Source organism: Phyllopteryx taeniolatus, chromosome 1, assembly GCF_024500385.1.
Source record: "Phyllopteryx taeniolatus isolate TA_2022b chromosome 1, UOR_Ptae_1.2, whole genome shotgun sequence".
NCBI classification, from domain to species: domain Eukaryota; kingdom Metazoa; phylum Chordata; class Actinopteri; order Syngnathiformes; family Syngnathidae; genus Phyllopteryx; species Phyllopteryx taeniolatus.
The window spans coordinates 14,967,945-14,992,226 of record NC_084502.1 but is presented as its reverse complement, the minus strand read 5'-3'; the positions used below and the strand labels follow the sequence as shown (position 1 = coordinate 14,992,226).

The window sequence follows — 24,282 nt, the reverse complement described above, 5'->3', positions numbered from 1 at the left end:
TGAGTCCACACCTCTGGGTCTTGCTGTGATCACGCGACCATGATGAGCCAATCGTACCGTGTTGTGATGATTTGCAGGATTGAAGATGCGGCATGGCTTGCTCATAAGTTTGGAATGTTGACTCAGAAAACACAGTTTTTAAAAATGAGTGGACGGATCAGTGCTTTTCTATTCTTTCGCAAGCATACTTCTCATACTGCATGTAGCAAGACTGACTTTAATCAAAGTGGGACCGTTAAACAGCACTTCCGAACGAAACACAAGCTTTGACCAAGCATATCCACTGAACTCAGAGACCAGCGCAATCATGACCACAGAACTGAGAGCACAGTACAGCAGAGCTACATGACTGACAACTCAAAAAAAGAGCGAATGAATGTTCCCTCCGGGTAGCGTGGATTTTGGGGCAACATAAACGAGCATTTGGCGACGTTTCGGTTGTAAAGGAATCTGTCAATGCAGCTGCCAAGACAATACTCAAAGGGAAATAAATTCACTTTTTTACTTGAAATGTGCTTCTACCTATTCTGATTACCTTGAAAATTTGGCTTAATTTGCCTGTTCAGTGTTACTTGAAATTTAGGCCTGAGATCCAAGCACTGTTTTTCTTCAAATTGTTTGCGAGCCTTTCTTTTTGAGTTGCAGGCCTCAAAATAAAAGTTTTACTGAAAGGTAGGCCTGACAAGTTTGTGCCTGTTTAGTAGATATTTAACTTATTTGTGTTCTTTGTATTTGAGTGTGTGATGTGTGGGGTTAGAAGCACTTTGTATTTCTGTGTTTTCATGGGAATACATTTATTCGTGTTTACAAATTGTTGTCCTTTACCACAATCAAAATAGTTTCATGGAGAACATAACATATTTTCAAAACCACAAATAAAATGTTGTCAAAAGGAAATGGGAATTAATACTTCTACGATTACTACTACTACCCCTACTACTAGTAATAATAATAATAATAAATGTGCCATTTTGATATTGTTCAACGGGTCGGCTACGCAAATCAAAACATTTTGAGGTCCAGACCTTTGCCCTGAGAAATCCCATGCAACAACGACCCCCCCAAGTTTTAATTGAAGATCCCTGCTGTATATTATGTACCATAAAAGCAGAAATCAGTTTCCAATAAAAAGACAAGCAAAAGTCCCCCAGGTTACACCCGTTAGGTATACTCAGTATAATACTGAAAACCTTTAAATTAAGTTAACCAGAAAATGAAAACTAAAACATTTTGAGTGTCAAAAGTAAAGAGTGCATTTCTTTTTCATGTAAAATCCCTCTAAATTATCTTATATGTGACCATGGAAGAAAAGTAACCCTGTGCAAAGGCACATCATCTTATTTATTCGAACATGATACTTTCAGAAGACGACAACCTTTGTATGACCCAAAGTGCCGGGTATTTGAAGCTATCTCAGGCACCAGAAGAGACATCGCCTTGATGCTTCCACAAGCTCATAATTCCTCAAATCTGTTTCAAACTGGAGACAGCGCCGGCTGGAGAAAAATGCCAAAATTGTGACGATAAGCATTTTGAGGTCTTTTAGCGTTACCTCCACTATGAGGCCCAGGTCTGCTACATAATGCTTCTCTGTCTCAATGAGCTCCTTCAGTACATACCTGAAAAGAGACAAATGGTGAAAGATCAATGCATGTGTGAGTTCATTTTCACTTGAATTTCTCTGGAACAGGTCATGGTGTTGTGCTAACTAAAAAGTAGACTTACAGTATGCAACAGTATGTTTCCTAGAAAGCAGAATGGGATTTGTTTAGATCTACTGCAAAATCTGTTTAGGTCTTCCAAACATGATCATGCAGATTGCTGTGGATTGATCCACTTTTTATCTTGACCTCTTCTGGGAACTCAGAATACTTGATGAAGAACATAATATACTGTCCATGTGCATACAGAAAATTATGTGAAAATTCATAAATTAATGAACTAATTTGCATGTATGATGCGACATAATGCTGCCTGCCCCAATTACCAAAAAAACGTTGTTCCCCTTTGATATTCACCCTGCATGTTCTTAACATCTTGACCTTCTCAAACAATCAACATCTAGTCTTCGCTAAATCATGTTATTATTTCATCAACAAACATGAGTAATACCTCAAATACGACTAATAATAGATCGAAATCAGCCAATAAATCCTGGCAATGACATAGCTAAGCACATCTTGGCACGATACAATTGAGTCATTCCAGTCAAGATTTTACCTCAACATTGCACAGGGACTGTTGTTGATTACTCGTCATTGTCGGACTTTTCTCATGGAGATTTCACTCTACCCTCTCAATAAAAACATTTTTTTCAAGGCATTAAGGTAAGAAATTCATATCAATTTCAACTGAGAAAAGTCACATCTGAAAATGCATCTTGTTCACATAGTCAATGCTTTATGGGCTTTAGCTCAAAACACAGCCTTGTGACTTCTGATCGGTTTCGTGCTGGAGGGTCATATATATATGCAGCGATCTCATTTGTTGTGCGTCCTGCATCTGAGATGTACAAAAATTAACAGGATGCATGATGTGATTTCAATCTGTGTCTGTAGACACATGGCTGAAAAACCGCCCTACATATGTGTGTGTGTGTGTGTCTGTGTGTGTTGGTGAAGAGTTGCACACACATAAATTCAAAGGAGGAATGCACTAAAAGTACGACTCATGTCTTGGTGCTCGCCAATCAGAGGCAGAGTAGGGCGGGTTATCATTCGAGAAATACAATGGACACTGGGTTTCTGGACTCCATATGTTTTAACTGTTGTGTTAACACCCGCCGTGTCGCTCACGACGCAGCAGGCTGCTGGCAGAACGGTGTTTGCTGCATAGACTCACACAACTGGGAAACTTTAGGGAAATTTACCGTATTTTCACGACCATAAGGTGCACTTAAAAGTCTTACATTTTCTCCAAAATGGACGGGGCGCCTTATAATGCGCGCGCCTTATGTGTGCACTGGGTTCCAAAATCTATAAACGTTGTTGTGTGATGAGCGCCCCGCTTGACTGTCTGGGAGCATTTCCTGCCGACACGCTGCTTGTATAGAGGAAAGGCGGACGTGGCTGAGGACAGCATGCGGACGTAAAGGGGGAAGGGTGCGCGTGAAGGAGGACGCTAAAGGCACGCCCCCAGTAGGTATTTAGCGCGCCTACGAAGAGACACGCTTACGAAGCACAGTTTAAACTGCAAGCTATCAGTTACGCGGAGGAACATGGGAATCGAGTGGCACTGGAGGAAGCGGGAAAACGAACTTCGCCAAGTCAAGAAGACGAAGCTGAGTTTCCGCGGAAACAAGGCGAGGTGGCCAGAGTTGGAAGACCAACTCGAGCAATGGATTAATGAGCAAAGAACAGCAGGGAGAAGCGTATCTACAGTCACCATTCGACTGAGGGGAATAACGCTTGTAGAAGAAATGAAAATCGAACATTTTCAAGGAGGTCCGTCTTGGTGCTTTCGTTTTATGAAACGGCGCCATCTATCCATCCGGGCAAGGACTACCATGGTGCAGCAACTTCTGGCGGATTACAAGGAAAAGAAGGCCATCTTCCGCTCCTACTACAGTAAAAAGATTGCCGACAAACACATCCAGCCCAACCACATCACCAACATGGACGAGGTGCCGCTCACTTTCGACATCCCGGTGAAGCACACTGTAGAGAATAAGGGGACCACCACGGTAGCGATACGCACAACGGGGCACGATAAGTCAGCTTTCACTGTTGTGCTTGGTTGCCATGGTAATGGACAGAAACTGCCACCTATGGTGATTTTTAAGAGGAAGACGCTGCCTAAAGAAACGTTTCCAGCCGAAGTCATCGTTAAGGCCCATCAAAAGGGCTGGATGGACGAGGAGAAATGAGAGAGTGGCTGAGTGAGGTGTACGTAAAGAGACCGGATGTTTTTTTTCACGCGTCACCGTCCCTGTTGATCTGTGACTCCATGCGCGCCCATCTCACAGCTGCTGTGAAAAACCAAGTGCAACTAAGACTGGGAGGCAACGCCGGGTGAGTTACGCCACAATATGTGAATGGATTGTGGATGCCTGGGCTAAGGTATCTGCTTGCACCGTTGTTCGAGCTTTCGCGAAAGCCGGCATCATTGCTGAACAGCCCCCTGGCAACGAGACTGACTCTGACAATGACGAGAGGGAACCCGGCATGTTTGATGGAGAACTTGCCCAGCTGTTCATTTCGGATACAGAAGATGAGGACTTTGATGGATTTGTGGATGAGGATTGATCAAAAAAATACTTTATTGTACTTTATTGTTAAATACTTCAATAAAGTACAACCAAGCTCAGTTTTGCTCCCGCTGCCTTTTTAAAAACATTGTTTTAGCGTGTATGCATGCTACCGTATGTTTTAAGCTAGCGCATGTTTTACCAGGCCTGCACCCAACAATACGGTGCGCCTTATGTATGTGTTAAATACAGAAATAGACCCCGTAACTGAGACTGCGCCTTTGAATACGGTGCGCTCTATGGTCGTTAAAATACGGTAACTATTTATTACATTCGTTAGCCTGCGAGCTAAGGAGCTAAACAGCTCACTCGACTGCGGCAACATTGTTTGTCTCTCTTACTGTCAGGTTTGTACTGTACTGAGTAATAAGGCAATGTTTGGATCTTGAATAGAAGACCTACAAGCTTTTCTCCAGAGCGCTCCTCCGTTCCTCCTCAGTGTCAGCCGCTGAAGACCATTGACTGGAGGTGTCGTCCATCAGGATAGAGCCGCTGTCATCTGGTACAACAGAGGTAGACTGACTGTCCAGAGTGTCCTGAGGACAGGAAGACAACCAGAGGAAGTGTAAATCAAAGGTGGCGCACCATTATTGTGGCATCATGTGGCAAATAATGTGCATGATTGGTGATAAAGAGCAGGAGGTGTACAATAATGATGCACGTTGCTAAGGTGACGAAAGGCAGCAGCGACACATGAGGAATTGAACGATAAGATCTGACGGAGAGAGTCACTGTTATAGATCAGTCAACATCAATTGCATAGAGATGGAGGGAAGAAGATGAGGAGATAAGCATGAAAAGTTCGTAATGGAACTGAAAATTGATTGAGTTTTGACTTCGGAGGATGAGCAGCACAGTACAGTGCTGATTTATGAACTCATAAATGTTATTTTCTTGTTTACCATCTGACAATTTGAGCCCATATGCGATGCATCACCAGTACTGTATGTTTAGATTTCTGATGCACCATTTCCGAAAACACGTCCTTCCTTGACTGCATATGCATGCATAGTAAAACCAAGGTCGCTGTGAACTAATCGACTGTATTCAGTGCTATATAACAGCCTCCTTCTCGTGCTGTTTTCCTGGAACTGACACAATTTCCTGGAGCGAAATATAGAGGCCAGATGTACGTATTTTATGCATCTCAAATCGGTGCTAACTCAACCTCCATACCGCTTTTTTTCCCCAGCTATTTCTCTGTGACAGAAATGATCATATTACAAAGTTATTGCTCTATTATGAGCCACTGGCTTACGCACTTTCCATTGATGGTAGAAACCTAAATATACAGCTGTCTGTCTTCACCCAAATCCATGTGTACCATCGTCCCAGTCAATCAGAACCTCCCAAACTCAAACACACACCCCAGGTATACCTGTATACAACTAATCCTGAAGAAATAAATAGAGAAGCATAAATACACTTATGAAGAAGAGAAGGGGATATTTTTTGTTTTGGTTTTCATGCCTTATGCCACATTATCAGCTGCTGTGTATGACTGACTCAAGTTATGATCTTCTGAAAAGTGTGTGAGAGAAAGAGAGAGAGAGAGAGAGAGAGAGAGAGAGAGAGAGAGAGAGGTGCACAGCAGGAGACAGGGAGGCTCCATGGAGACCGCGACTCCCCTGGCTGGCTGGTTTTGGCCCACTAGGAGAGCTCCAGCCCGGCTGGCAGGTCGTCGTGTCTACCTGATCACATCCAGATGTGTTGTGGCGAAGCCCACAGGAAGAATAATTTCTGTCTCCCTCGGATGCATGTTTTGTTTTTCAACCAGCAGGCCCATAAATAAGGAACATATATCTGGAACACTGTGAGACAAATCTTTACAACTTATGCATAAATGTGTTTAAATGTGTTGAAATGTTGACGTTTCATCTGAAAACAAAACATTTCCCCTTCAAGTCATGTCTGTCTGGTGTTGCTTATACAGTATGTGGTCTGTATTCATTCTCTGTTTTTATACCATTTATCATGCGGAACAGATATGATGAAGTTCATTCAAATTCGCTGTTAGCGGTGGTTGGTGGTAGCACAAATAATTTGGCTTGGAAGAAGAACCAGTGAGAAGGAACAGTTTGTTGCACATGCGCTCATTATGTCAAAGTCAGGTCAAATGCATTTGAGGCGCTCTGTTGTTGGCATCCCATGCAAGCCAAAGACGACTTTGACGATATCTCCCAATAACAGTGCCACTTATTTCCTTTCTGTAAAACATTATATTGTTGATGTGCTCTAATGTTGGTCAAGATGTCATGTTGTACAGCCTGTTCCTCAGAAAAACCATTCAAATGTAGTCATCTGTTGCTTCAGCTTCCATTTTTAGGCTTTTTGTTGCTTATGCCGCTTAACAGCGAAATACAATAAGCTTTACAAACCATGCGCTTGCTGAGGATCTTGTGTGTGGGTGGGGGGTGGGGTATTCGATTAGAGACAATAGTGTGTTGAAAAGAGGAAAAGCAACACTCCACGGTCACTGGAGGAGAAGAGGAAGAGAGAGAGAAAGCGGAGCTCAAGAATGACAGCTCCAACACTTAACTGAATCTACCTCCACCTCTCTCGTTCTCCCTCTTTAAAGATTGGCAGTGCACACACCAAAGCACTGACCTCACGTGCCTGATGTAATCTTATTAGGCCCTTCTGATGTGTTGCTGAGACACACAAATTACAATATTGTTTTTTGCCTCCAGGGCTCAGATCTTGTTTTTACCGGCTGTATGCAGGCACTGTCGACTCATCTATGCTCTGAAGCACACTGAAAACCGAACAGAGCTGCTGGCATGTTTGATGGTGACATGAAAGCATTCTTTTTAAGCATATCGTGTTCTTTGTGGAGTCATCGTTCAGCACATATGTCAATAACGGTGGTGAGGCCGCTTGAAGCACCTCCTTCTTAGCCGTGATTGGACTCACGTCACAGTATTATCCAAAGCCAAATAAAACATTTTTCAGAACGATTGTTATATCTGAATGAGTTTTGGATCATGTGGAATGCAAAAGAAGCAGTGTAAATATTAAATGTAGGTAGCCAAAGTGTCATGTATTGGGAAATTTATAGCGTTAAAAAAATGACCTAATGTATTAAAAGAGAGCTGATATCCTGGCAGGAATGAGGAAAGTTGTAAACTCTCTTTTGACTGTTATCAGTTACCATGTTTAAAGTTGAAACCCCAAATATTTCATTTTCTCTGGCCCAATAAGAGTGAAATTAGACAATTTCCTAATGCACTCTGATATCTTTTAAGGTACCCAAATACTGCAATAAGCTTTTTGGAATCATGACATACTTGAGCTTTGTATTCATTCAGTTTCCCTGACATATGTTTGGGGTTCATCACATTTTTGTGTAGTTGAGCATTTTTGTTTCTTTCTCCTATGTGCTGCACTGTGTGTTTGCTTTTGCTTCATAAATGAGCACCGCCACCAACAATAGAATTAGTCACTGCACATTTTACTCGAGGGCCATGGAGACAAAGAACAATTATGTCTGGGTCCATACTCAGAATAGCCCCCCTTACAAACGCTGTCTGCAAGAGTTTGCTGAAATGTCGTCAAACTCATGCTCCTCCTGCATAAAGTTGACTATATTGGCAAAAAGGCCACTAATATGTCTTCTGCTTTTTTACTACAAGATGTGACGACGTGGAGTATTTTACAGAGACAGACCTGCGTGTGAGGCACCGATGTGCAGCCAATCAGTGAGTTGGTTATGTAAGCGGGGGACTGGAGTGTCGCCGGCGACAGATCCTCAGGGCTAGCCAGGCCGTCTTTCCCCTCCTGCTGTGAATAAAAACACACGTCCAATGCCTCAGAGAAGCACTGTCACAGGTCCTCAGCACTCACCATGAATCCAGGTATGTGCAAGATTATGAAATGGTTTAAATTCTTGCTGTAATCACTTTCCAGCATACCTGCCATAACCTTAATGTACAGTGTATGTAATATTTTTTATAAGCATCACTGTTCATCATTTTTAAAGATCTAGGGTACTTCTTTAAATATCTGAAGTCACAAAGCTAAAAAAAAAACAAAACAATTTGCTAGTTTCAATTAAAATATATGTCAATTGACCTTTCGCGAAGCAAAGCAATCAGCGTCAAAATATTTCAAACAGAGATGAGTACTGCATAATTAATCACATCATAATCATCATACAGTTTGGAAGCAAAGTTCAGGTTATACTATACTTGCAATCATTTCTTAACAAATTTCAACTGGCTGATGAATGTGAACATTGTTCTTCTTCTACACTTTCTCTTATTTCCTCATCTGAGAATATGCATTATGTTCATGCATTAAAAATACGTTCAAATGTATTTTCATGAGGGCTACGTAAAAGACCCATCAATCCATTGCCCTCAGCCTATAATGTACATTTCTTTTGTTCCTAGACTGCAGCTTTCATAGTTCCCCTCAGAACCAGCATGATGAAGTTTACTTTTTTCAAGTAAACATTGAACGAAAGCAGGCAAAGTGTTGTGTGTTTGCGCACATGACGAGTAAAAATAAAATGTTCACTTCTCACCAGTTCTGTATGTGTGACAGGCAGGATGGTGAGAGGCTCATCAGGCCTCAGGGAGCTGCCCAGATCCTGGCTTTGACTGTGAGACGGAAAAGGAGGAGGCTTTCCCTCCAGTTTGCGAATCTGACGCTCCCCTTTGGCGGTGGACCCGGCACTGAGCTTGCGAACAGGGGTTGTGAGCCATTTCTTAAGGGTGCTTACAGAGCGCTTGGACCCAGGGGAGCTGGGGGCCGAGCTGCTGGAAGCCAGCGGAGGCAGGGACGCCACAGAGGTAGAGATGCTACCCTCGCTGCCTGCTGCCGAATACGAGTCTGTAGAGAGAGCAAAGAGAGCAGAAGGTAATCACACTGGGCCTCTAAAGGGTAAATAAAAGTACATCATAACGCAACCTTACTCTCCATGTTCACTGTGCAAGAATCACGTCATCAATAAATCTTGGAGCAAAAATTGCAGTATTGAGTATTTTACGGAGTATATTTGTAAGCGTCCGCAAAAAAATGACGGCAGTGGTGCAGGTCGCTAGTAGGACTGGAAGTGAGAAAGAAATAAAAACAAAGAGTGGATATATAAAAATAGCCTGGCCCCAAAGACACAGCTGTGCTCCTGTGAGCTGACCCGCTGTTTACAGGAAGCAGACCATTTTCAGTTTGAATCCAATCATGCGATCGGATGAGAGGTAGAAGAATATTCTGCTTTTGAAGACGTACAGTGTGAAGACTTAAACACTCTAGAGATATTGTGATGTCAGACATGCAAAGGAAGTGAACCCAGAGGTTGGCGGGGAAGCGATTCATTAAAGAAAAGTGTTTTTTTTTCTTCTTTTCTTGTCCCCCATTCCCATCCTGACCTATTCCTTCCAACTCCAGCCGTCTTCCTCAAGCTCAAGTATAATCAACTCTTCCTCTGTGTGTGTACGTTCAACCATGCTTGACATCCATCTTTTTGGCCCTGACCTGAGTTTCGACCCTTGATCATTCCTTTTCTACAGATGGAGAAACATTCCCAAGCTGTTTATGAAGGAGCCTTGTTTTTGTTTTTTTGAAAGTAGACAAAAGCTTTGGCCGTTATCTTTGTGTACCCCCCTGCATAGCAAGGACACAAAATTTGAGCAATCGAGCTTTCGCCTTGCACAGTATAAACTGTTATAGTTGGAGATGACAAACTCACCTGAAAGACATTGCATTTATGACGTAAAAAGTTTGATGCAAAGCCAGCACCATTTCTGAGGGTCCCCAGAATAAATGTCAATGAAGCTGGCAAATGATGATATATGGACCCCATACCACCCATGACCAGTTTCTCTGACCTCTAACAGGCCCTGAGGGTTTGTGTTTCCCAGAGTTCACTGGATGGCTTCATCCAGGCTGAGGTGAAAGGGTCACAGTGCACAGAGCCAGTGACACTCTTCGTAAGCAGCTCCAGATATCAGCAGGGAGAGCTTATCTGAAGAGCAGAGAATGGGAAGAAAGCCTGACACTCGTTCAACAAGGCAGTTGACAGAGTGGAGAGAGCACGTGAAGCTCTTCCGCAGAACGAAACAGAATTACACATTTTTATAACGCGGCGTGCACATCATGGACAATGTTTATCACGTCAACATCTGTCACCATGGTTTCCCAGCTGACCCAGTAAAGCCTAATCTCGCTGTGGTTATGAAACCTACATAACCACACCATGATACCATGATGATTTCTGCGGAAGCTTTTAGTCACAGCAACAGGAAAGCACAAAGGAATATGACAAGCTCCTACTCAAAGCAACATGCTCCCCCGACAACATTGCTGCATTGGTGATTTTATGTTATACACCCACACTGTGGAAATTGGGAAAAAAAAAGGCTCCCCACTCTCCCTCGCCCCTGCTGTGTGCTGATACTGTCTCACACAATTCATTGTGATAATGGGGCTTCAAAGCAAAGCTTACCCACAGTGATTTAGGTAATGCATCTTAACTATTGCGCTTGTGACAGTTATGAAGCAGCAGGGCAGCATCAAACTGGTTTCATTCTTGTAGACTATTGTTGTGGTCCACTCACTCATGGTGGTGAAGTGTGATGGCAACCCTCAAGAGACAAATGTTTAGTGTCGGGATGGCCATTTGAGTACATTCCCTTGATCAGCAATGGGGAAAACAGATTTTTTGGTATTTTCAATGGCATGAGAGACTCTCGCTCTGAAGGCTACAAAAAAGAACAAATTCCGACTGCAACGGACAATCAAAACTGCTGAAAGGATTGTCTGTACCTCCCTACCCACCCTTGAGGACTTGCACGCTGCCAGAACTAAGACAAGAGCGTGCAAAATCCTCTCGGACACTCCACATCCCGGTCACCAGCTCTTCCGGCTCCTTCCCTCAGGAAGGCGCTACCGATCAATGCAAACTAGAACTAGCAGACATTCCAACAGCTTCTTCCCTCTTGCAATCAACTTCTTAAATAACCTAACCTACAATTCAATTGCAACATGCTGGCAATTTTTTTTGTCTTGAGTTTTTTGTCACATTTCTGTCGGGCCAATTATATATTGCTCGTGCACTCACTGTAGTAGTCTCGCCACGCTGCACTATTTGCATATCTGTTGTTGACCCATACTGGCCACTCATGCCAGAGTAGCATCTGCTCCATTTGCACACTGACTGAGGAGTATCTGCAACATTTGCACAATCAACATTGTCCCAGATTATCGCACTACTCGCTTGAAGTCTCGGCCTAAAATGGAAAAGTAACATTCAGAGGCGGTCCAGCTTCCCTTTCGGTCCCGAAGGTGGTGGGAAAGGAAGGGGGGGTGAGCACCCCCTTTTTCGCCTGGCCATAAAAAGGCCAGAGCTACCCACGGGCTCGGCGCTCGTCTCATCTGACCAACTTGCCGAAGACTGGCCCAGCCAGGATGCCCCACCTCACCACGAGGTGTCGAGGACACATCAGACCCTTCCCCACTGCAGGGCATCCTGCCAGCGCTCCGAGCTACCCTTTTTGGCGGCCTGGGCACACTCCGTGGGGACGGAAGCGGGCACCACACGCCCGCTCCGAACGTCTTGCGAGCAGAGACACCCGGGCTCCGGCCGTCCTGCCTGGGAACTTTTTGTGCTCCTCCTTTCCGCCAAATCCACCTGTTCCCCGTGCGGACCGGGCGGCCGAACACCCGGAAGCTCGACCTGCCTGCCTCAATCGTGTTCAAGACACGTAAGTCCAACATTGTGGTCTACTAAAAGTGCAGATTAGTGCATATGTGGGTTCCAATTAACGAGAACAGGAATCCCCAGCTCTATGCATTGTCACTACACGCTCAGCCCACGTTCACATCACAAGTCGCTTTCATTTGCCAATGTTAGTCTGTCCTTCGTTTTTCTGTATTGCTTTAGATCATTAAGTTTTCCATAAAATTCACTCCCTGCATTGTTGTGTGTCTTTGGGTTTGAGAAAAAAAAGTCATCTAGAACTCCACGAATTCATGTAGCAACCTTCAAATTATGAGACTGAGGATAAAAGGTTTGTCGTCACTTTTTCCTGAAGTTTTATACATCTGACACGGTGCCCCTTTCTAGATAAAATAGTTTGTTTTATAACGCTGTAATTTAAAATTACCCTAAACCGAAAGTAACGCAGGCGTCGCTTCCAATTTATTATTTTCTCCTAAATTAATTACATTTTTATTCAACTAATATACGCGACACCACTTAGGTTGGGCTTGAGGAGTTTTGCTAAAACTTTCACGGAATATCCTTTTCTGGTTAGAAACAAAAGTTAAAAAGAAGGAATTGGACTGATACCGAGACAAAATAAGGGCAATCATAGGAGCTGCCGTTAGGGGTGGTGGGGCCACAGGCAGCTGAGAGGATTCAGAACTAATGCAGAATTAACAAAATGTCTGCCCAATAGGCAAGTTTATCACCTCTTTTAGATTTGTAATTGATTGTACAATACAAAAATAAAACTTGTTAAGATCAGTTTTCTTGCCCATGGCTAGTCTCGTCACAGCATAATTTCATTACACAACAATGGTTTCTGTGTAAAAGTTGAAAATGATCATCATTGAGCGTGCATTGTGTTCACTGTAAGCACGCATGAGTACACCACAACCAAAACAGAAATGGTGAATCACAGGTTTGTTTGTACTTATAACACACATTTACTTCACCGCTACTTGGAGCGAAGTTTGGAGAAGCCCTAGATTCAGAAGAACAAGCAGTTGATAGCAATACAAAAGGATATTGCCAATTATAGGCATTGCATGCATTATCAAATGTTTCTGTAGGTCCATGTGAGCATGAATCATTTTAACAACAATGTTATTTCTAGTTTTCAGAAATCCAAAAGGAAAACATATTTTCACAAGATCAGTGTGCCGTAGGCGTACCCTTATTGTGCTAAATAGAATTTAAACAATGACTTGCCCAGTCATGTACGAGGGACAAAATATCTGGCGGAATGGTCTCCAGAGGGTCACAACCCTTTGACTAATTCAAAGCTGTCGAGGTTCGCGACAGAAAAGTGGAGAGCAAGCAAATATCAAATCACACAAGCAAAACAGCTTTGACTGAGTAGATAGAGATGGATGGGCTGCGAGCATTCCCCCTACTTTGTTTGATCCAACTTTAGTTTAATATTGATCGCTTGGTCTGAGAGAGCTGCTGACTAGATGAATCAGGCTAAAAGCGTCGAGGTAATGGAGCACACTTGTTCACAGCAACTCCACTTTGGAGGTCTCTGTCGTCTCAAATGCCCGATATATACGAGGCAGCTGGGTGGGCCGCAAGCAGATGGTCTTGCAGTCATCACAGCTGTAAAGATATCCAGCTGAGGCACTGTCAATCAATGACAGCACCTCCAGATTACAACGGCAGGGGTGTAGCAGTAGGGCAGTCCCACGAATAACACAACGTCGCATTTCTATCTCTTCTGCCTCACCCTGATGACTTTATTTTCTTCATCCCAGATGCTACTGGTATATTGCATTTCACCCACTCAGAGGAAATGGACACTCAGCAAGGAGGATGTGCAGACTGACAAGGGAGACAACAAGGCACTTAGTATCATAGTCATATAGACTGGAAATCACAAACGGTGTTGTGATGGACTCCATAGATTACCAGCTGTCATTCTCAGGGCAAATACATTTTAGCACTTCTACAGATCCATAATATTTCCTTTCACTTGCCATAGGCACATTCAATCCTACTGGTTTAGATGAAATTGCACTATTGGCTTATTTCGACTAAAAGGAGCTTTACTCAAAAGAGAAACATTAGGAGCACAAGTGTGGGTTTGGATCACGGGAACTGTAAAATTGAGGGGTTAGTATATTCTCTCAAAATGTGCAGGATCCTTTGAGGCAGGTTTTGCATCGCTTATCGACTGATGTTTTCCACAATTTATTTCACCTGTCACGTTTGAAGTCTCCACACTATTTTTGTAATGTAATACAGTGACGTGTTGAGATACTGATGAACTGACTCACAAGTTTTTTGAGATATGAGCCGTCGTTCGGCTGATTTTGTTTGCTCTGACTTGATGCAAACTTGAGATACAAGCAATGTATGGTGGCAGTGACTTGACTCACTTCACAACAAGCAACAGTTTGGCAGATAGAATGAGTAAATATTCTTTAAAAAAAGAGGCTCAATCTGTACATTATTGTCAAACTAAACGCAAAAAGAATTACATGTGCATTTAAAACAACCACAGCTTAGGCTTTAGTAGTCTATCTTAATACTGATGCTAAAGCCTAATGGGAAACGCCATAGGCATGTGATTAGCACGTAGGCAAATGATTAGCATATTTGTGTTGTAACCCTTTAAACGATGAATTTCAAGACAAACAGTGCAGCAACACATCTAGACCGACAATATAAACAATACTCGCAGACGGAGTTTCTCGAACAAGCATTCATCGATGGTGGGTGAGGGAATGGGTGCACACAGAGTTTGCCTGCTAGAGAAATGCAAATGAATATATTATGTTAGCTTGTTACAAATGGGAGACAATTGCTCGTTAAATGCATAATTTACAGTCGTATGTCATTTAAGGTGCACCAGAGCACGGGAATGTTGCTGGTCCCACAAAATATAAAAGATCAAATACTGAAAAATACAGCAAGATGTTAGAGGAGCTGATAGCCTTAATCAGCATTGTGTCATCTCCTCTCGTAATGGCTTGGGTGATTTATTTATTTTTTAAACACTCCAGCTTTAAATTTCCTGAAACTTGAGACGAAAATGCGTTTCAAAATGGATCCTACCAGGCTCTCAGGGACCCTCCCCAAACTGTTTCCACAAAGCTGGAAGCACAACATATAGAACTGTGTGTAGGGTTTGGTGCGGAAGGGCTTGAGAGTCCAGACCCATCAAATACATACGGAATGAAATAGAAAAGAGATGGTCAGCGAGCAGGCACTCTATCAAGGCCACATTGGTGACCTTTGTTGAACAAATGTTCTTCTGGATAAATGGACAGAAATTCCCACAGACACACTCCAAAACAGTCCAGTATCCGTAATGATTACCTTTGTCCATATTGTGTAAGTGTGTGTTTACATTTTGCTCGTGTGGACCTGTAGTCACCGGCAGTTGACGTTTCCCGTCCGTTTTCCACACTTCCTCCCTCTTCAGCTTGGCCACCCTCTCACCCCAGCGCTGTGTATCACCCCCCGTCCCCCAAATACTTTTACCCTGCCACTGTGTCTTGTTCACTCTGCATCTGTCTGCACTGCACTATTGGCTGGGTCGTGCTCCTGGGATGTCAACACATAACTCCCTCATCGTGCGCAAAGCACAGCTCCGCTAACAAATCTGCTGAGAGTGGCACATGCAGGCAAAAGCAGCTTGGCAGAAAAACCAGAGTTTCCCTCAGACTTTAAGAAAAGTCTTCTTTTGAAATGAAAAAAAATAGAAAAGCACCTCTGCTCTTGTGAATATGTGTTTGAATGTGTATATAAATGAAAACTGCAATGAGGTCAAAGTTTAAAGACTAAAAGCAAATAGAAAAGAGAGTACTGTAATTATTTATGATTTAGGTATACAGTGGTGCCTTGAGATATGAGAGAACTGAAATGAGGTGTCGTTTTCTTTTTTTTTTTGCTTTGAATTTTGAGCTAAAAATTTTGAGATACAAGCGCTGCATGGTGGCAGTGAAATCAACTCACTCACAACAAGCAGCAGTTTGGCAAATAGTAAACAATTATTCAAAAGTGGCCAAAAGCTGTTTAATGCCACTCTCAGTTGAAGTTTACTGTCAAATGAAACATATAAAAAGAGAATTACGCTTTGTGTATCTAAAACAACCACATAACTTTGCTTTAAATTCTGCTAGTTTAATGGTAATACATAATGCAAAATGCCATAGATGGACTAACAAATAGTATCTGGCACTGTTATAGCATTTTAAATGGATATTTGAAAGCAAAGAGGACAGTAACACATGTAAACGGAAACTATAACAATACAATCACAGGCATCTATTCTTTATCCTCAGCAAAAAAAAAAAAAACATTTAAAAAAAGATTAATATTACCGCAGCTTACTGGTTCCCTTACAGTAGTTGTGAAACAAATTTGTTTGTCTGCATGACTGTTTGATTCCGTCCCCCACCCGGTGACCAAGTCGTGCACACCAGAAGGAACTGCAATGAATTAATCATTATGTACAAACTGTTTATTTACATTTTATTTAATTATGTTATAGCTATATGTTTTTACAAGCGGGGGTAGCCTGGAATGGCCTTTCCATTCATTTCAATGCAGAAAGATGATTTGAGATAAGAGCCTGATCACAGAACCAATTAAACTTGTATCTTAAGGCACCACTGTAGATCATGAGGGAAGGTAGACAAAAGACAAGCAGACTGCAGGCCATGTCTACACAGAAATGAGTGTGTATCCACAAAGGTTCGTTATCATTTCATCCAGATGGAACTGCCATTTTGGGAGACAGAATACAATATTTTTTTTAACTGGACACAAACAATTCTTGAAACGTTTCAATGATTATGGGATACATTTTAAAAACAAAAAAGAAATGGATCAACTGTTTGGGCATGACCTGAAGCTAAATCCTTTAGTGGGACTTTGAGAATCAGACTGTAAAAAAAAAAAAAAAAGGGGAAGAGGTGCAAGGTTCTTTTCAAATGTGTTTAAACACGCCATTTCTTATCTTAATCACGGACATTACTTGTTTATGTAATAATGAACTTTTTCTTTGCAGATATTAAAGAGTATACAGTATGTCTGTATGTCTGTCTGTGTGTGTCTGTCTATCTTTGTCTGTGTGTAATCAACACAGTGCAGGGAGACAGACAAGGGAACAGAGATTTCCTGTCCTCCTACTGACCCACTTTTGGGGTAGACTCACTACCATGCTTCCAGGAGCACACGGTCACAGTTAAGTAACAGAGGAAGAAGCTAATCAGTGTAAAGCAACAAAGAAACCTCCATAGGAGAAAGGCTTGCTTGCCCAATGTCTAAGAAGCCACTCATCCTGTACTTATGAACAGTTGCAAAAGATGGATGGATCCAAAACTGTGCGGTCAGTACAGGTTTAAGTGGTGCATTTCAAGTTTCCAAGGTTGGGCATTTATGTCAATGTCCACTGATGCAACAAAGCTTGCTGCCCCTTGCACCGAGGATTCACGTAGGCTGTGAATGCCGTCTTTCTTTGGAGTAGAGATGATGCGTCAATCACTGGTGGTTCAGGCACTCTCAACACATGCTTATATACTATACTTATATCATAAGTGATCAAATGTTGAGGCACTTCACAAACACATTCCAGGAAGCTACTCTGCTGGAAAGTACCATAATATTTACTACACTAAAGTTATCACTAGTTTTCTTCCTCATAAAAATAACATCTTAAAAATCAGCCAGATCAGCTATTTTAGTGTTCAGAAATATTTGTGGACCAGCCTTGACAACTCCCATGTTGTTCTAGCACATTGCAGTTGGATGGTCTGTTGCTATGGAAGCTCAAGCTCTGTCCACTTGATGAAGCTGACGTTATTTTTGCCTACATTCCTCAAACGGTCAGTGACTTGAACCGAGTCCCCACGGTGGCAGCTGAAGATCTCAACCACTTGGCCATGGCTGCCTTCATGTTTGTCAAAGATATATCCCTCCTCCTCAAGACACGGTTTCAAGCTTTTGTGTTCTTTCACGCTTTGGACACACATGAGAGAAGCAGTGTGACAATCCCTTTATTTTGCTAAAGCTAATGGAGCCTCTTGTTAAATGCAAGTGTGGACCGGGAGGTCTGTGACGGTGTCCAGTACCGTGATCATGCTAAAACTCGACTTAGCTAATTCCTTTTTCTTGGTGCCGACTAAGAAGACTCTAGATTCGATATAGGATTCTCCTTCGATGAAGATGGCGGGCCTGCACCCAGAACACAGAACCGTGATCTGAGAACAACATTCTTCTCTGTTTTTCTTGTCGAAGCCATCACATGGGAACCGCTCACACTGCCACAACCACAGGAACTTTTCCCGATGTAGTTAAAAGACCACTGACTCTAACTACAAAGACTGAACATTATTGAGCTCAATAGAACTTGGGGCATTTTATTTACAGTAACATTTTTTATTGTAAAAGATAAAAATGCTCATAAGTTATAAATCTTTTTTTCCTTTTCCACAAATGTCACAAAGACAATTTTTGCCTCCAGCCATATCATTGTCACCCTTGAGTATTGCTATTGTAACCCTCCTGAACTGAATATACCTGGTCCAAACTACTAGACTACCAAATAACACTATTCTTGAATCAGGAGTTTGAGTAGGCTTATTTTTTTCAAGTACGTTAGTTGTAAGATATAATGAAATCAAGCAGAAATCTTTATTGTCCTTGGAAACAAGGACCGCAATGACAATGCAGCTCTTTCCCTAGTCAGCCATCACAACATGCTGACTTCTTTGTTAATGCCCAGTCATCGCAGGACGGCCACCCAGTCGCAGCCTCATGCTTCATGTTTTGATCATCAAAATCAGAATCATCTTTATTTGCCAAGTATGTCCCAAAAACACACGAGGAATTTTTCTCCGGTAATTGGAGCCGCTCTAGTACGACAACAATTGACAGAGAACACTTTTGAGACATAAAGACATTGAGAAAAACAGTCACTGAGCAATAAAGGGTTGCTAGTTATCTGGTAATGCCGGTACATTATTATTATTATTATTTATTTATTTATTTATTTTGACAATTGTGCCAAAAGATGCAGAGTCCTCTAGCACTTAGAGCAGTTCGAATGACTAATATTGCAATAGTCCGGTGTAATGACCATTGCGCAAAGCGTGCCGAGACTTCAAGCGAGTAGTACAATAGTCTGGGACAATGTGGATTGTGCAAATGTTGCAGATACTCCTCAGACAGTGTGCAAATGGAGCAGATGCTACTCTGGCATGAGTGGCCAGTAGTGGTCAACAACAGATATGCAAATAGTGCAGCGTGTTGGCATAGATACCAGTAAATCTATGTTGTGTCTTACACATAGGTAGAAGGGTTTTCCTGATTTTAGGGGTCAATTTTGGGGGTGTCTATTATACTCGAGAGCATATTATACACGAGAAATTTTGGTACATCAGTTTTGTTGTGGAAGGAAATTTTGACTCATATAGTTATTTGTTTTAGCACCTCAATTGAAGAGGCCCGATTCCAATTTGAGCTAGTGTTGTGACCTTCGCGAAGGTTTTGTTCAGAAGAACGAATCTTTTTAGTGAATGAACTGAACCGAATCAGTTTATGAAATGATTCGTTCTTCTAGCTTGGCCGCCGTGAGGCGAGCGAGTCGGCTGGGAGCGGAAACGGAACTGTTGAAGCGTTCTGTCACTCACTTCTGAATCTTCGGCAGATGACCAATGAGCAGCCAGCGTCGGGCAGCGCCGTGCAGGCGGGGGAGGGACTTAGTGATTCGTTCAGTGAACTGGCGTACTGAGGAACTGAAGAGTGATTTGTTCAGTTAACTGGTGTACTGGTGTACTGAGGAACTGAAGAACTGAAGAGTGATTCGTTCGTCAAACTTATTGTTCGCGATACATTAGACACAGGTGATTCGTTTGTTGAACTTCTTCGTTTGTGATCCGCTAAAGAGCGATGAACTAGTACGATGGGTGATTCGTTTGCCCAAGGAACGACGAACTACGCAGTGAACGTCCTCATGAGTGATTTTAACTGCAAGTCCTGACGTCCTCGTGGGGATCGCTTTCACTAGCAGCTTCAAGCTAACGGCTAATTGTTGAGTCAGTCAAGCACATGAAAGCAAGCACACATATTTCAAATAAATGTAAATTAATAAGAAGTGTATATATGTACACATACATATCTTTCCCTCTGTGTCTCTAATGTGATTATTAAAGCTTTTTATTTAATAATAATAATTATAATAATAATAATACATTGAACTTCTATTGTGCTTCTCAAGACACTCAAAGACACTTTCCACTAATCAGATGACAATAACAGTAAGGTAAGCGAGCAGAAAGCCCGGCTGGCGGGGGCTGGTGTCAGCGACGTCCACTGCAGAAAAGTCACACCGGCTGGTGAGAGCCTAGCTGGACGGCAGGGGGCGCGGAAGGATGGTCGGTAGCTGAGCCCGCCGCACGCATGTTCATGACTCACAACCGAAGCCGGGTGTTCGAGAGCTTGCTGAGAAAGAGATAAGGAGATGATAATATAGCCGAAGTTTTTATTTATTTATTTTTGTTAAATAATCTCCCCGCCTTTCCTAGTTTACAATACACGACAACAACGACACAGTCCTTCAGTGAACGTGTTGAGTGACCGTGAACCTCAGGGATGGATCATTTACTGAATGAGGAAGCACTTGAATGATTTTGTGAAAAAGAACTGAACGATTCGGTGAACGAATCTTTTAAACTAATCTTTTTAATAAACTGATTCGCATGATTCAGTACACTCAAAAGAACTGCCGTGCCCATCACTAATCTGAGCATATCAAATTTCATTTAAAAATAAAAAATCTTATTTATGAGCAAGAACATCTCAATTGTGGAAAGAATTAAGTATACATCCAATATTATTATTTCATTCTGCTGTTGTGTGAGTTACTTTAATATTGGTGTCACAGATGTGTGTCGGTGAAAGAAGAGGGGGGGCCCAACACACTACTCAGGCGTGCTCTGCTGCTGAGATGTTGTTTCGTTGTGCACTTTGAAGCCAGGGGTGCAGTTGGTAGCACACACACACACACACACACACTGTTGATCATCATAATGATTATCTGGGCATACACCAAAGGACGGAAAGAGAATGAGTCACACGTTGGCAAACAAGGCTGCCATTAAGTCGGAGATGGCTGAGAACACAGAGCAAATGAAAAGCGATTGTGATTCCATATGGCAACTGCGGTCGTCAGGATGCGTGCGAGAAGAGCTCGGAGACCAAGTGGTGCCTACCTGGACGTGGCTACAGTATCGCTTTGACCCCACTTACCCACAACTACTCTGGTGCTATCAGATGTCCACTTGCAGTTTTCCCAAAAGTATTGTGTGCAAATGTGCGCATGTCTATGAACTAGAGATAAACTTGTATTTCAGCAGTAAGAAGCGGAACTTCTGAAGTTGAACACAATTTGTTCCAGGATGCTGGTATAGAGCTGTTAAGAATTTATTTTCCATTAGAAATAAAAATTGGAATGACCTCCAGCCATTGTAATACCTTATTTGCTCTACAAGTGATGTAGTGGTGCCATGAGTGTCGAGTGACCCGACTTGTGAGTTTTTTGGACTTCTTTCTTTCTCTGTCTTTCTTTCTTTCTTTTTTTCTGTCTTTCTTTCTTTCTTTTTCTTTCTTTCTTTCTTTCTTTCTTTCTGTCTTTCTCTTTCTTTCACTCTTTCTTTATTTATTTCTCTCTCTCTTTTCAACCACTTTCCTGAAGGCATCTACTTGCTGCGCTTCATCTCTTTAAATTGACTCTTATGTCTTCTTAACTAACATTGTACAGCAACATACGATGTTATACATGTTGTTCGCTTGACATCCATCGCAGCCTGGTCATCCTGAAAGGGGGATCCCTCCATCCGTGGTCCCTTCTCAAGGTTTTTAAATAAAATCTAATCAAACTTTATTTATAGAACACTTCTCATACAATATGCATCTCAAAGTGCTTCACATAGTTAAAATCAATCTCCTCCCACCACTCATCCACACAAATACTTACAAGTGTACACGCACACTCACACACACACACACGGGCACACACAGTAAAAAAAAAAAAAGTAAGAAAATAATAATGTAATGACTTATGGCTGGGCACAGAGAAACCAAGAGGGAAACGTCATCTCAAGGAGCCATCTGCACCAAGAGCAGACAGCAGCATTTTCTCCCCAAATGGAGTTTTGAGTTTTTCCTTGCCCGGATGGGGGTTTAGATCAGGGCATGTCATCGATCTTTGTCAAGTGTGGGACTGCGAAGCCTATTGAGACTTTTTTGTGATTATGGGGTATACAAATAAACTTGACTTGACTTTCTTGTGTCAAAACACATTCAATTATTTTTGTTTTGTCTTGAACGAATGAATGTCATTTCCATTCCATTCATTTGGGGTCTAATTGTTTAAGCGGAAAACCAATGACATGGAAGCACTCACAGCCAAGTGTCAGCATTCCGAGCACCTTCAGATGCCGTCCGTATGCAGTAGAACTGAGCAGAGCGTGATAGGGCCACCAGTGCAGACATGCACGTGGAACACTGACGCGCAGATGTGCCCCTGCTGCGAGAAAGCTGCGCTGTGAGTGCAGTTCTCAGTCAGACATGATGAGCTTTCCAGACAAATATTGTCATTCCTTTTCATGGCTCTTCACTTCACTTCCCGCTCATCCCCATAGCAACAAAACCCAAATGGAGAAAGTGAGGGACAGCCACACAAAATATTACACAATGTTAAGTTAAGAAAACAACCACACTTTTGGGCGCACAAACATAGGATATGGCACTTTTATGTGTCATAATTAGCATAGATTTTTCATCAATATTCATAGAGAAACGGCTCTGAATGTTGTTATTTGTAAAACAATACTGTGAGAACAAAAGATGGCTTCATTTCAAATTCAAATCCTCTGCACCTGTAAGCCTTTGACTGTTCCACTTCAAATCCAGCACTTGGAAGCATTCTGGCCATTAGAATGATGTCACACGAATACACAAAATCCTTCAGTCCTTCACAAACCACACTGAATATGACCTGGATTTGGAATTAGCTCTAAAATATGACATAGGCTTACTTCAGATAGAGCCCATGGACTGTAGGGCTAATTGCAGTAGTTGATTGCAACCTGATATTGTCTTTCGTTGTTGGTTTTAACTTTTGAGTCCTGAATTGAATAGCAATACTGAACACTAACTAAGGTTTTTCAAGATGTCGCGCAAAACTGATCTCAAGTCCAAGATGACTTGTTTTTTCATTTTGAGAGGAAACAAAGAAAACGCGGGGGAAGACACGATGCCGATGGTATGAAATGACCAGGGCATAAGGATACAACCAAAAACCCAATTTTCTTATCAGCAAAATAATTTCCAAAAGATTAACTGAGGTCCTAATTGCATGGATTCTATGGACACCTGATAATTGTTTTCATTCAAAAATATATATTTATTTCATTAGTTGATTTATTCAATGTACCATAGGGAGGAGTTTTAGGACCACACTGACAACAAAAAATATCTGGGCTTCGTGATTAAATTTGCAATATTACCGGAAAAAAATTATTGTTCTTCAAGAAAATATGTTGAAAATTTTACGAGACTATTGAAGTATTTAAGGAAATTAACTTAATGATGGTCTCAGACCTTTCTCTGGTGAGAAGCTTGACATGGACAATATTATTAGACTTTTTTTCTGTGATATTACATTTATTCTCCTAACTTTAAGACTTTTCTTCATCTGAATTTTACTTTGTTTTCCTTTCCTTGGCCCCAATACTACTTTGCACCAATGCATCCAATAACCATCAATCCTTGTGTCTGGCTGCCTTTAACACGATAGTTAACAAACACCCTCAGTCCTTAAAGAAGAACGATTTGCAGTTAAGTCACTCAGAAAAAACATTGTCTGCACTGCAATCACTCATGTTTTTTTTTCTTAAAATTTCTTTCTTTTCTGGGAAAAAGTGTTGAGAGGAGCATCGACTTGAGAAACCGACACTGAACTTGTTGCTGTAATTTTCAGACTGTTGAAGAAAAAGTGTCCAAATGAATCATATTACAACATTGCAGGGGGAAAAAATGGTAGGATACAAGAAAAGGATGATGTAAATTAAGTTAAGTAAAATGAAAGATGTAAACATCCAATGAGCCATATGAGATAAAAGTGGGGTTAAAATTGAAAATAAGAGGCTGCTCTTGCTCTCCTGTGTTGTAAGAGAATTCTTTCTAAACAAGGTATGGAATGCACTCCTGTGTTTCATAATTTGTTCCCTCATTCGCCTCCTCTTCACATTTACAAATAGAGCCTTGAGGAAGAGAAAAATGAGCTTGCAGGAGAGGCGCACGGGAGCCGTGGAAATAAGTC

General features: G+C 41.9%; 1 protein-coding gene across 6 annotated transcripts in view; it reads right to left on the bottom strand.

The window, feature by feature from the left end:
* The window catches only part of arhgef25a (Rho guanine nucleotide exchange factor (GEF) 25a), a 67,586-nt gene that overhangs the window by 15,486 nt on the left and 27,818 nt on the right, over nucleotides 1-24,282 (bottom strand). For 3 of the 6 annotated variants that reach the window (XM_061774613.1, XM_061774649.1, XM_061774639.1), the window contains 4 exons: nucleotides 8,772-9,079; nucleotides 7,913-8,065; nucleotides 4,649-4,782; nucleotides 1,553-1,619 (listed from right to left, as the gene is read on the bottom strand). In XM_061774613.1, coding sequence (XP_061630597.1) covers nucleotides 1,553-1,619; nucleotides 4,649-4,782; nucleotides 7,913-8,065; nucleotides 8,772-9,079 — 662 coding nt within the window. Of the gene's footprint in view, nucleotides 1-1,552; nucleotides 1,620-4,648; nucleotides 4,783-7,912; nucleotides 8,066-8,771; nucleotides 9,080-9,162; nucleotides 9,292-24,282 lie in introns of those variants that run through there. The other 3 variants (XM_061774658.1, XM_061774631.1, XM_061774622.1) reach the window with 3 other exon arrangements.